The sequence below is a fragment of the Apiotrichum porosum genome (assembly GCF_003942205.1).
Source record: "Apiotrichum porosum strain DSM 27194 chromosome Unknown scaffold_12, whole genome shotgun sequence".
Lineage (NCBI taxonomy): Eukaryota > Fungi > Basidiomycota > Tremellomycetes > Trichosporonales > Trichosporonaceae > Apiotrichum > Apiotrichum porosum.
Window position 1 is genome coordinate 417,751 of NW_021167119.1, and position 12,314 is coordinate 430,064.

Genomic DNA, 12,314 nt, shown 5'->3' on the forward strand with positions numbered 1-12,314 from the left:
CCGCCTTTGCGGCTTTGCCCCTCTGCGTTTCATCGACAGCAACCCCGAGCTCGCCCAAGCTAGACGACGACACCTGGCCGAACTGGGTTTTGGGTGTACGGGGGTGGGTATGTCACGGTCATGGCATGTTGAGCTAAAAGTCGGGTGACCGACGTCGTGTGCATGGTGTGTGTGTGACATAGCGTAGTGTTTCTGTCTGGTGCGCGTAAGGGGTTGCCCCCGATATGCAGAGAAGTACTGTACACTGTACAGCAATGCAGCCGCCGTGCAGAGCAGGATATGGGAGATGGATGAGATGAGACGCCAGGAGCATGTTGCGCATTGTTGGGTTTAAAGGCACGCCCCGTCTTGCCCAGCTGTGGGTTCAGGAGAAGACGGTCAGGAGACAAGGTTTCCCGGAGGCGAGGTGGAAGCGCTGTACGCACGCGCGTGCTGCAGAGCTCTGCAGAGCCCCCGTGGGCCAGGACAACAGAAGAACCCAGGAGAGTACGCCACCAGGTAAGAGAGAGAGCGAGCGAGAAAGAGAGAGAGAGAAGAGAGCGCGAGCAGTCACAGCCTCCCACCCCTTGTAGACCGAGGCGTCGACCGGGAAATTGCTCGCTTCGCTTCTGACCTCTCCTGGGGCCTTGCTCACCAAGAACACCCTCGGGGCGTGTCCATGTTCCCTCAGACCACAAACCCTTTGCGACCCATTCCTCTGCGCATCTTATTCAAAGAACAACGACGACAACGACGACGACGACGACGAGGTGTGGATCTCACCACCACCATTCTTTCACACTGTCTTACACCTCTCTCTCCACCACCACCCCCCATCTTCGCCTTGGACGCCACCACCGTCTGCCACCCATTGGAGAACAGGGTCCCGCAATGTCCACCACGGCCATGGCGGCGCTTCATGACCACCCAACATCACCACCGCCGACGCCGGGAGGCGTTGTCATGCACGCCATACACGCCACCAGCTCAATGGCCGCCACCATATGCCCTCCCCCACGCAGGTCCTCCAGTCCTCGCACCGCTGCAGCAAGCCCATCATGTGCAAGTGGTGCTGCTGCTGCTGCGAATGCTGGGCCATCTCAAACACCCACTCCCTCATCACTCCAGGTCGCATCGCACCTGTCACCACACTCGTCGCCTCTTGCCACCGCCGGCCCATCATCGACACCTCACCTGTCCTCGTCGCCATCGGGGCACACTCACCACACCTCTCTCGACCGGCGTCCAGAGAGTGTGTTTGCCAACGCGTCATTGCGCGTCCATCCCTTCATTAACATGGGCCACAATGCCACAAAGTTGGCCCCGGTCGACGAGCCGCAAGGAGGTCAGGCCAAGGAGTCACGACGAGACCGTGAACGACCAGTCGTCGCGCCGTCACGACCAGCTCCTCCACCACCGGTGGCGGTAGCAGCAGCAGCAGCAGCATCACCAGCAGTGGCAGGCGCATCCCTGCACGCCAATGCATCTGCAAAGCCACTGCCCCTAACAACAACAACAACGACGACGGCAACAACAACAACAACCCCAACACCACCATCAAGGCCCGGCCCGGCCAAACTCCAAAAGTCGGCACCTGCTCCACCCACTACCGATGAGGTCAGCACTTCCGGTAGCAGTAGCAGTCCTGCACCTCCTCCTCCTCAGCCCATCCGTGTCCCCGTTCCTCTACAGCCTCTCCAATCACTACCGCCCGCCCAGCCCCACCGCCGCGGCCTGGGCATCGTCCGCAAGATGAGCTTTCGGACGCGCGACCGCGAGCGCGGCGGCGCAGGAGCAGTGCAGTCCGCAGCAGTGTCGGCGCAAAGCCCATCCCGGGCATCTGCGATCGATGCAGCTGCCCTCGCTTCAGCGCCATCGGCCGTGGCGTCGACTGCGTCGCACAGCTCGAGCAACGACCACTCAACGTCGCGCAAGCTGCGAGCGGCTTCGGACGACACGGGGTCGAGCAAGCCTCGAGTCCTGATGCGCAACGCGTCCACTGGTCACGTCGGTGCTGCTCGCCCACGACGATCGCCAGCGCGCGCTACAAGGCGGTCTGCAGACGCGTCGTTTAAACCTGCCAACGAGATTTTGGGTTCCAGCCCGCCGGCGTCTGGTTCTTCAGAGATGACGCATGCTCGCGGCACGGTGTACGGTTCGTCTCCGCCGTCCGTCGGACAGGTTGTCGACGATGGCGTCGTCCTGAGCTCGTCGCCCCCATCGAGCATTGGACCGGAGCGTCGACAGCGCCTGGTCCCCCGTTCAGAAGCTGCCCGCGGACCAGCTCACAGCGCGCCGACACTGGAAGCGCGGACGCGCGTCTCGGCTACGGCGAAGAGGGAGCGCGAATGGCGCGAAAAGCTCGCGACGCTGTCCATCGTCTCGCCTCCCCGTTCTCCTGGCCCTGCGCTTCCTCTGTCCTCTGGACCCCGGCCTCCTCCTCGCCGCAAGCACACGCCTCCCGAGGTTGCCGACGGTGGGTCCTCGGCAGAGGTGTCGCCAACACGAGGTCACAAGCAGCAGGTCGAGACGCTGGCCAACTCGTTTGGCGGGCTTGGTCTGGGTCTCGGCGTCGACCCATCGACGGTTGGTGCCCCCCGCCGCTCGACGGCAAGTGTGGTCAGCAGTGTCGCCAGCAGCCACGTCCACATCTCGCCCGCGGTTTCTGCTGTGGGCCGCAACAACAACAACGCGCCGTCGGCTTCCCGCAGCGTGTCGGCGTCGAGCTACCTCGACTCGGCGAACTACTTTGACTCGCGATCGGTCACCCCCAGGGGCTCTACGGTAATCGTCTCTGTCCACGGTGGCGACATGGAGCGCAGGCCGCTGTCTACCATCATCCAGGAGCCTGGTTCACCTGCCTCTGACATTCCGCCGCCTTCACCAGCGTTCACGCTGGCGCTGGGCCTCCAGTCCCCGCCGACAGAGTACAAGCGCTCCGAGGCCGGCACTCCGAGCGCGTCTGCCCTGTCCCTCGCTCTGCCGCCGCCAGTGGCATCGCCGGCCATGTCGACCCGTGCCCTCGAGTGGACACCCGACGAGCGTGTGGTCGTGTCGCGTGCAAGCGTGCCCGACTTTCCACGTACCCCCAACTCGTCGGACATGGACCGCGGCGACAGGACGCCCGTGGCCCGGTCGCCGTCGCAGTGCGCCAGCTCGGAGCGCGGTCTCACGCTCGACGTCACCCCGCTGCCCACTGCCCGCGCCCACCTCCCCTCGCCGGCGCTGACGCCGACTGACAAGACCATGTCGGTGCAGTCGACACAGTCGGCCAACAACTCACAGGTCCACGACGACGTTGACGTCCACATGAGCGGCCTGCTGGCTGCTGCGGACGTGCCCACGGACGTTACGTGGCCGGACAAGGCCGAGCACGACGCCGCATACGCCGCGCTCCCAGACCGCACGTTTTCGCTTCCGGACCGCAAGACTTCGCTGCCCCAAGGCATGCCACCTCGACCCCTCCCTGTCCGGCCGGCGGAGAAGATGGCTGTGGTATCGGGTCCCGAGTCTGCTCAGCCGAGCACGTCTGTGTCTGCGTCTGCAGCTGCAGTTGCTCCTGGCGCTGGCGCTGGCGTTGCCAGCGCACGGCGCAGCCACGCCCGCTCGTCTAGTCGCGAGGCATTCGCACTCGATGGCCTCGTCCGCTCCGCGGCGGAGGCGGGCATGCCGGCCGTGCCAGCCGTACCAGCTGTCCCGGTTGTCCCAGTTGTCCCAGTTGTCCCAGCGCAGCCGGTGCAGCAGCAACCACCCCGGCCGCCGCCTGCGCAGGCCCTCCCTCCGCTCCCAGCACATGCTGCGCGCATCGCGAGGGACCACCCCACGCACATCCACACCGCACACAGGGGATCGCACCCGGCTCCGCCGCAGCCGCCGCGCACCCTCGCGCCCGACTCTGTGCCGCGCGACGTCAATGCCGACGTCGACGTCGCTGTCGACGTCAACGCGGACGGGACCGAGACCGGCGCACCCCTCCGGCGCAAGTACGACCTGACGCCGGGCCTCGACTCTGGCCGGCGGCCGCGCAAGACGGGCCTGCCCATGGCGGTGAGTACAAGTGCCGCTTGGCACTGTGGTGGTGAGGTGCGACGATGACAACGGCACGGGTCGTGGTTGCAGCGGGAGTTGGCTTGGCCACAACCACAAACCCCGACTGTCGCTTGGCGTCTGGCATCGCATCGCATCGCACCAAGGAAGCGCAACGAGAGTGTGGCTGACGAAAAACACAGGATCTGCAGCGTTGGCTCGCATCCACGACGACTGCGTAGACGTTTTGGTGTTTACATTATAGATTGTCGCCAACTTGGGGGTCACACGGTGGTCGCCGTCGCCGCCGGCACCGCCGGCACCGCCCGCAAGCCAAGCCAAACCAGGACCCAGGGGCCCAGGGACCGGCGCTGGCGAGAGCGCCAGACGGCGGACGGAGGGACGGAGGGGCGGGTCAACGTCGAGGCCAAGAGGAACAACAAACACCCACCGCGGGCCGACGAGCGCGACCGTCCGCCTCCGCCAAGCCCAATTTCCGCTCGCGCCACTACTGCTAAACCGCGGCGTCCAATTGAGTGTGTAATCAACACTCTGTAAAAGGTGGCCCCGGTGGCCCAATTGGCAGCTTTCCGAGACGGTAAACAAGCTTGTACTGTACTGTACAGCACAGCACCATCGTGAAGGATCAAAGAGGAGGGAGGACGGCGAGAGGCCGACAGGCGATGGAGATGAGGCGCCACGAAAGACATAGATTTACCCGACCACATGTTTGCAACGACAACTCTTTTCACGATTCGCTCATGACCTTATGCTTGTATGTAAACAAACCCTGCACGCTCTCTGTCTCTCGCCCCTGCTCCTTTCATTGGCCCTGCAATTGTTGTTGTTGTTGTCGTTGGTGTTTCCTGGTCTTGTCTTGGCACCTTTTGGTGGTTGTGGTAGCAAGTGTTGCTCTGGTATATTTAGGCCGGTTCGGGAAGGCGCTTGGCGCACCGCTGTACCGCTGTACCGCTGTACCGCTGTTTGGCGTCTTGGCTGGTGTGTGTATGTGTGCCGCAAACCCGACGGCTCCTGGCGACGGAGATGGTCTAGGCGGTGCGCAGCATGCGCGCAGAGGTCCAGCGGCGGCGGCGGCGTGTTTGGTGTCCTCGACGAACGTCCGTTGGGGCATGGCGGCTTGGCACGCATGCACGACGCTTGCTTGCAAACCGTGCAGTGCACAGCTGACGGATCTTACGGTTCCTAACGCTCTTGGCGGCACTCGGTTTCGTCCGGTGGCTGGTGCGTTCGTCGTCGTCGCTGTTGTCGCTGTCGTCGCTGTCGTCGTCGCCGTTCACACACCCCGGTGCCAACGGGACTTGGGCTTTGCCAACCTGCCACACACTTTTGCCTGTTGCAGCATGTGCATCGCGGAGGGGTCGTCTGAACCTGCCTGCCACCCGTCTCCGGGATGTACCGGGGGCCTTGCCTCGTCCCAGGCCCGCACAATGTGGCCCACAATGAAGCACCGCGCACAGCTCAGCTGGCAGACGAGACAGGACATGAGTGGCAGTGTCCATGGGACGGACGGGCCCACGCTCTGGGAAAATGAGCATTTTCGCATACTACATACAGTGCTGTCAAAGGCGTCAATTCTAAAACGCTCCCCTGTGCTGGAACTGGGAACTGAGATTACGGAGCAGCGGCGGGACCGTGGCACCGTCGGGGTCGTCGCTTTTGGAAGCAATACAAGCAGCTAGCAGGCTGCTTACCAACAGCCTGGCCAGCACCGAAGAGGAGCCGAAAGGGTAGGGGAAATGCGTCCTAAACGCTTTCGACCAACGCCGACGCGTTACGGACAGAGCGGCCATGAGCTGCCGCGCATCTCGCGCCGGGGAGGCTTGGCGTTGGCGCATTGGGATAACGAGGCGATGGAGACGAGAGCGGTGTGTGGTGTGCGTGTGTGCGTGAGACCTGAACGGGCCAAGGGAACGTCTGATACGCGTGGAGGGAAAAAATCCAGGAGACGGCGAAAACGAGGACCTCTGGAGCTGTGGGTGCAGTGGGCACGACACGAACGGGGACACGACGCGTGCTATAAGGGTCTCTCGCCGGGTGGCTCGCCGATAGTGTGCGCGCCAGTGGGCAGAGGGCACCGCCCGACTGTACCGCCGTGCAGGAGCATGATATGCATGCATTATGGCGGAGACTGGGCTCTGCAGCGCTGCGGTGTGCGGGGGAGATGTGGTCAAGAGAGGTCAGTGGATCAGTGATCAGTGGTGAGAGACAGAGGATGGGCTCCATGCATTGCACACACACACACACACATTTTGCTCATTGTGTGTGCAGCTGTCGGGCGGGCTACGTCACACACCCACACACCCACCCAATGCCTCACGCTGTACCTGAGATTTGTCTCGGCTGCTGCAGCGTGCAGCGGAGTGCGTGCGTGTGCGTGCGTGCGTGCGTGCGTTGGGCGGGGCGGAACAGCCGCGTGAAAAATGGGCCCAAAGGGGGGCTTGCAGGCTTTGAACGGGGGGGTGAGATTGAACCCTGTTTGTTGCGAGAGAGGTAATCAAACCCGTCATAACCATGATGATGGCATTGACCAACGCTGTGGGTCCCATTTGGCCATTTGGGCCACACCTTGTGACTGCGGGCGGCGTTGCGCACAGTTGTGGGTGGGTGGGGGAGTGGTGGAGTGGGTGGAGGAAGAAGTGGTGGTGGTGGTGGTGGAGCCGCCTGGTTGATCCTCTCACTCCCTTTTGCTGCGGATGGGATGCGTGTGGTGCGCACGGGATTTCGCACGGCTCTGGGGCGGCTGCGGCTGCGGCCCATTTCGGCCATTTCAAAAGGAGAGTTGAGTCCCGGGTTTTCTGTATTCAATGTCTTGTAATTTGCAGGGGCACTGGACCACTCTCTGATACACCTGCACAGTTCTCTCCCATGCACAATGCATTGTGCGCAATGAAGCAGGCAGCGCAGCCGCGAGAGAGGGAGAGAGAGAGCGTCGAGTGTCCAGAAAGCCTAGAGGATGGCAGTGTGGGTGTGTCTACCGGTACCTGACGGGGGCAGGACAGAGCGAAAAAACGCCCAAACAAGGGGTGGGCCATTATGACGAAGGCTGTGCCAGCGAGAGAGCGATGGGACCATGGCAACACCCCCCGGCACGAGACCGGCAGAGCCAGGCAGCACGCAGCGTGCAGAGCGGCAACAGCGCAACAGCAGCATACTGCACACCCCCCAGGCCAACACGCATCATAGGGGTCGCGGGAATACATGCTTTGCGGGCTGGCTGGCTGGCGGCGGTGGGTGGGTGGGCGGGCACGGCCGCTCTCTCTCCCAAACAACCAAAAGTAACTGCCCCCTGGGTGGTCATCTCGCTCCTCCCTCTGTTTCTCTCTTACGTCCTCATCCTCATCCATCTCATTAAACAACCCCCAGTCCGTCTCCTCTCCACCCCACCCCACCCCCCCTTCCACACACCCTTCCTCTCCCCCATCCAAAGTCGCGCAGGGAACGGTATTCCTCACCCACCCACCCCCGTCCTCGCGCGCAGCCTCTCTGCCCCCCATCGCACGGCCACTGTCCGTCGTCTAATTCGTGTGTGTGCGCACGCCAGCCCCTGGTCCAGGTTATATTTGCTGGTGAGTCCACACCCCCACCCCACACCCCCGCTGCGATCCCGTCCTGCGGATGGCACCATGTTGGTCCACTCCACACCTGCGCCGCAGCACTCTCTTTCCCTCACCCCCTCTCGCGGTCCTTTGCATGCGCTTGCGGATGGCCGTACCAGTGGCAAAGACGTTTCGAGGTCGAGGTCGAGGAGGTCGCTTCCGTCGGTGTCGCCCAGCAACCCGCTCTATGCCCAAGCACCGTGCACCTACCGACCCCAAGAGGGAGGGGCACTGGTCTGGGCACTGGTCTGTGTGACTGGCGGGGTGTGCATGACACGCACAAACACTGCCATGTCATTGAATACCGTTTCTGAATCGACACTGTTCCCTCCTCCGTCATAGTGCCCACAAGCACTGCCTCTCTATTCTTCTTCATTCGCGTTTCTTGCCACCCACTGGCATCGCACACGTTGCTGACACCGAATCTAGAGAAACAGCATATATCAACCAGCACGCACCGCTTGATCTGTTCTGTCCGCTGTCCCAAACGACTAGATCTAGAGAATAGCTTTACCTTCTTTTTGAGCCCCCGCAACCCCCCTCTATCACCAACCCGCCGACTCTCTCACACTCGGCACACTATGCTTGCCGCTCTTTGGACTTTGCTGCCATTCCTGGCATCGCCAGTCCTGGCGCAGACCCCGCTCTCCTTCCAGAGCGTCGGCGACGCCGGTATCTCTGCCCAGATGGTGAGTTGTTTCATCCCGGCGCCCGCCTCTGCTAACAATACCGCAGATGTTCCTTGGCACAAAGAACAAGGTCTACATCCTCGACAAGACTGAGAACAACCCCACCACCATCAACGGCCTGTACGGCGAGCACCCTGCATGGGCTGTCGAGTACGACATCAACACCAACAAGGGTGAGTACCACCGCAGAAAAAAGCTGCTGGGGGTGCGCGCGTGTGCCGATTGCAGGCGGTAGGGATGGCACTACCCGCACGCGCCTGCCTCCGTGTTCCCAATCTGCTGCAACCGCGTCGTTACCGTTTCGGGCGGGCGGGCGGGCGGGCGTTTCTTCCGCGTGCATGGTAGGCTAACGGACCCTCCGCAGTGCGCACCATGGATGTCTACTCGAACACCTTCTGTGCTGGTGGTGCTGTGCTTGGCAACGGCACTTGGGCCGTCTTTGGCGGTAACCAGCGTGAGTGTCTCGGTCACACTGTCGTAACCAACCGTTTTACTGACCCAAATTCCAGCCGTGACAACGGGCGGTGTTGCCACCACCACTGCAGGCGCATACTCTGACATGACGGGTGGCACTGCCATTCGTCTTCTTGACCCTTGCGACGACGAGTCGTGCGAGTACGTCCAGGGCACCCAGACGCTCGACATCAACTCGGACACTGGTGGCTACCTCCAGATGACCGGCAAGCGCTGGTACCCCATGGTCGAGACACTGCCAGATGGATCCCTCATCGTTATCGGCGGTGACAAGAACGGTGGCTACGTCAACACTGCCGGCCAGGACAACCCCACCTACGAGTTCTTCCCCCCAACCAGCGACGGTGCCGTCAGCCTCCAGTTCCTTTCGGACACGCTGCCCATCAACCTCTATGCCCTCACCTGGCTCATGCCCTCTGGCAAGCTGTTCATGCAGGCCAACCTCAAGTCGATCCTGTACGACTACAACAGCAAGGAGACTACCAACCTGCCAGACATGCCGTACGCTGCCCGTGTCTACCCCGCCTCGGCTGCCACCGTCATGCTCCCCCTGACCCCTCGCAACAACTACGAGCCCACCATCCTCTTCTGCGGTGGTTCCAACACTACCAACTGGGGTACCGACGTTGGCCCTGGCTACAATGTCACTGCTTGGCCTGCCGACCAGACCTGTGTCCGTATCACCCCCGAGGGTACCACCACTGCGTACCAGGACGACGACTACATGCTCGAGGGCCGTTCCATGGGCCAGTTTGTCCTTCTCCCCGACGGTACCATCTGGCACGGTAACGGTGTCGCCATGGGCACTGCCGGTTACGGTGACCAGAACTACTCGGTTGGCCAGTCGTATGGCCAGGCCCCGCTCTACATGCCCACCATCTACAGCCCCGAGGCAAAGGCCGGTACTCGCTGGAACCGCACTGGTCTCTCGGCTTCGGACAATGAGCGCATGTACCACTCGACTGCCATTCTCCTGCCCGACTCGTCGATCCTGATCTCTGGCTCCAACCCCAACGCCGACTTTACCACCAACCAGTGGCGTTCGCGTACCGACGTTGAGCGCTGGTACCCGTGGTTCTACAACGAGGCCCGCCCTGGTTACACTGGCATTCCCGAGACCGTCTCGTACGGTGGCGCTGCGTTCAACCTCACCCTCAACACCACCGACGCCACTGCCGCCAACAACACCAAGGTTGTTCTCATTCGCGGTGGTTTCAACACCCACGCCATCGGCTTTGGCCAGCGTATGATTGAGCTCGAGACCTCGTACACCATTGACCGCAACACCAACATCACCACCCTCCACGTCAGCCAGCTGCCTGGCACTCCCGGCCCCAACCTCTTCCAGCCCGGCCCTGCTCTCTTCTTCGTCGTTCAGAACGGTATCCCCTCTGACGGCGAGTTTGTCATGGTCGGTACCGGTTCCATTGGCACCCAGCCTACAGCTACCAACGCGGCCCTCCCTGCCTCGACTGTCATCGAGGTCCCCGTCGTCGAGTCGAGCACCTCGGCCACTGACGCCGCCCCGACCGCCGGTGCCACCGACACCACTGTCGACTCGCACAAGAACTCGTCATCAGGCGCCACCCGTGTCGTCGCGCCCATCACCGCCGGCGCGGCTCTGCTTGTTGGTCTGATCGCCGCTCCCCTGCTCCTGTAATCTCGCATTTGGACATTAAAGACTGGACACTTAATTTGTTAAACCAGTACATCCCCCCCACCCCACCCTCATCCTAACCCCTTACCTACCCCGGGATGCCTCGTACTGTCTCGCCTCTCCCCCTGCCCCCCGTTTTCGTACCCGCCGTACCATCGCATTTACACGCGCACCCAGCATTGCCGTGAACTACCTTTGATAGCCTGGCTCGCAAAGCCTAATGGACACTATGCCTCGAGACTCGAGACTCGCGCGCGTTCCCTGATCCTGATCGTTTCCATCACAGTTTGTCACCCAGAGTTGTGCATCTTTTTACGCTTTTAACGTCACCGTTGGACGATCCCTCGATGCGGTGTTGTTGTCGGGGGTGGGTTTGCTTGTTGCAGTGCTGTGGGAGTGGGTACGGGCCCGGGTTTGTGGGTGCCCACCACACCCAACCCTCCCCAGCCTCACCGTCTCCACGCGCCGTCGCCCATGGATACCGCCGGGACACACCCCGCCTCGTTCCGATCCACCCCAACGCAGGCTATTTCGGACAATGGAGGTATTGTGAACCCAGGAAGCGTTTGGCGCAGCCTGTAGCTGGCCAGCTGCGCCAGCTGGGAAAGTGGCGGACAAGCTGCAGCTGGTTGGAAAGCAACGACGGATGGAGATTGCACTGCTGGCTCGCTCGCTCGCTCGCCACCCAGGCCCGCAGCAGCAGGCTACTATCAGAGTTTGCCTGTCTGTCTGTTTGTTTGTTTGTGTGTGTGTTTGCAGCGATTGGCATGAGGCAAGGGTGCGCGTGAGCGAGTAGAGTACCGAGCGAGCCGACCGCAGCAAGGTAGGTACACATGTGCATACGCAGTACGCAGTCGTACGGTCCGATCTGGAACATGTGGACATGGATAGTGCAGGGATGTGGCTGGACAGCAATGTGAACGAGTGAACTGTATCTGCACACAACACGGTGAGAGGCTGGCTGCCTGGGAGGACTCGCCACATACGAGCCGACGAGGCGGCTGAATTACACACACAGTCTATGTGAACAGGACGCGGCCTGCCCCGGGGGCTGCCGGTGCCTTTGCGTCCCAAGGATACCGATGCACACACTAGAGTGAACAGGTTTCCCATGCATCGGGTGGATTGTATGCCGTCGAGCGTGCGTGGGTGCGCTGGAGGGTGTGGGTCAACTGGCTCGGCGCCTGGAATAGGTCGCCAAACACGACTTCCAACGCCGGAATCGGGAACCGGGCGGAGGCCGAGCAACCATCTCTCAGTGCTTCCACGCACCGCGCACCCGCGTATTCTAGCTTCTAGCACTTGCTCTCGCTCTTGCTCTGGCTCTTGCTTTGCTTCCTGTATCTCGGATCTCAGATCGCCTGCTCCCTCCTGCTCGGCCCCAGGACGCCTCCTTATGACCCTTTTGGCTCTCACCCGTTTATGCACGGCGGAGGGATGGCGCTGAATGGACACGTCTGTGTCGGGCCGTTCCTTGCAGGATCTCACACACGCATACAACAAACAAGCAGCGAGCAGGGATATACTGTATCACGCGAGAGGGTGGGCACTGGGAGTATTGACTGTACCGTTCACTGGCTGACGGGAGTTTAGTCTTAGTTGAACCCGGCGTGTGTTCCGATCTCGGCGCCTGCATCGTGTTCGCCGCGGGGAGTGGCGCTGGGGGGCTCACTTCATGACTCGATGGCACTCGAGAGGTTCATGGCATTCCACGACGCCCAGTACGAGTAACGGAAACAGTCCGTCATGGAGTCATGGAGGCGTCGCGGAAAAGGCCCACTGAGGCCGTACTGTGGTCCTGTGGGGGCCCTCCGAGGATAGGACTATTGTTGGGTGCCGGTTGCTCGATGGGCGCCAGTGGCCGGCGTATAG

General features: G+C 61.9%; 2 protein-coding genes across 2 annotated transcripts; both read left to right on the plus strand.

Annotated features, from left to right (window-relative positions):
• Positions 1–1,275: 1,275 nt before the first annotated feature.
• Positions 1,276–4,247, plus strand: EHS24_002202 (uncharacterized protein; the record flags this gene model as incomplete). Its single annotated transcript, XM_028617946.1, has 2 exons — positions 1,276–4,026; positions 4,209–4,247. The coding sequence occupies 2 exons, from the start codon at positions 1,276–1,278 to the stop codon at positions 4,245–4,247; spliced, it is 2,790 nt and encodes a 929-aa protein (XP_028473624.1).
• A 3,956-nt stretch (positions 4,248–8,203) lies between these two features.
• EHS24_002203 (uncharacterized protein) lies at positions 8,204–10,445 on the plus strand (the record flags this gene model as incomplete). The annotated part of the gene is made up of 4 exons (XM_028617947.1): positions 8,204–8,311; positions 8,358–8,484; positions 8,676–8,765; positions 8,821–10,445. The coding sequence occupies 4 exons, from the start codon at positions 8,204–8,206 to the stop codon at positions 10,443–10,445; spliced, it is 1,950 nt and encodes a 649-aa protein (XP_028473625.1).
• Positions 10,446–12,314: the final 1,869 nt, after the last annotated feature.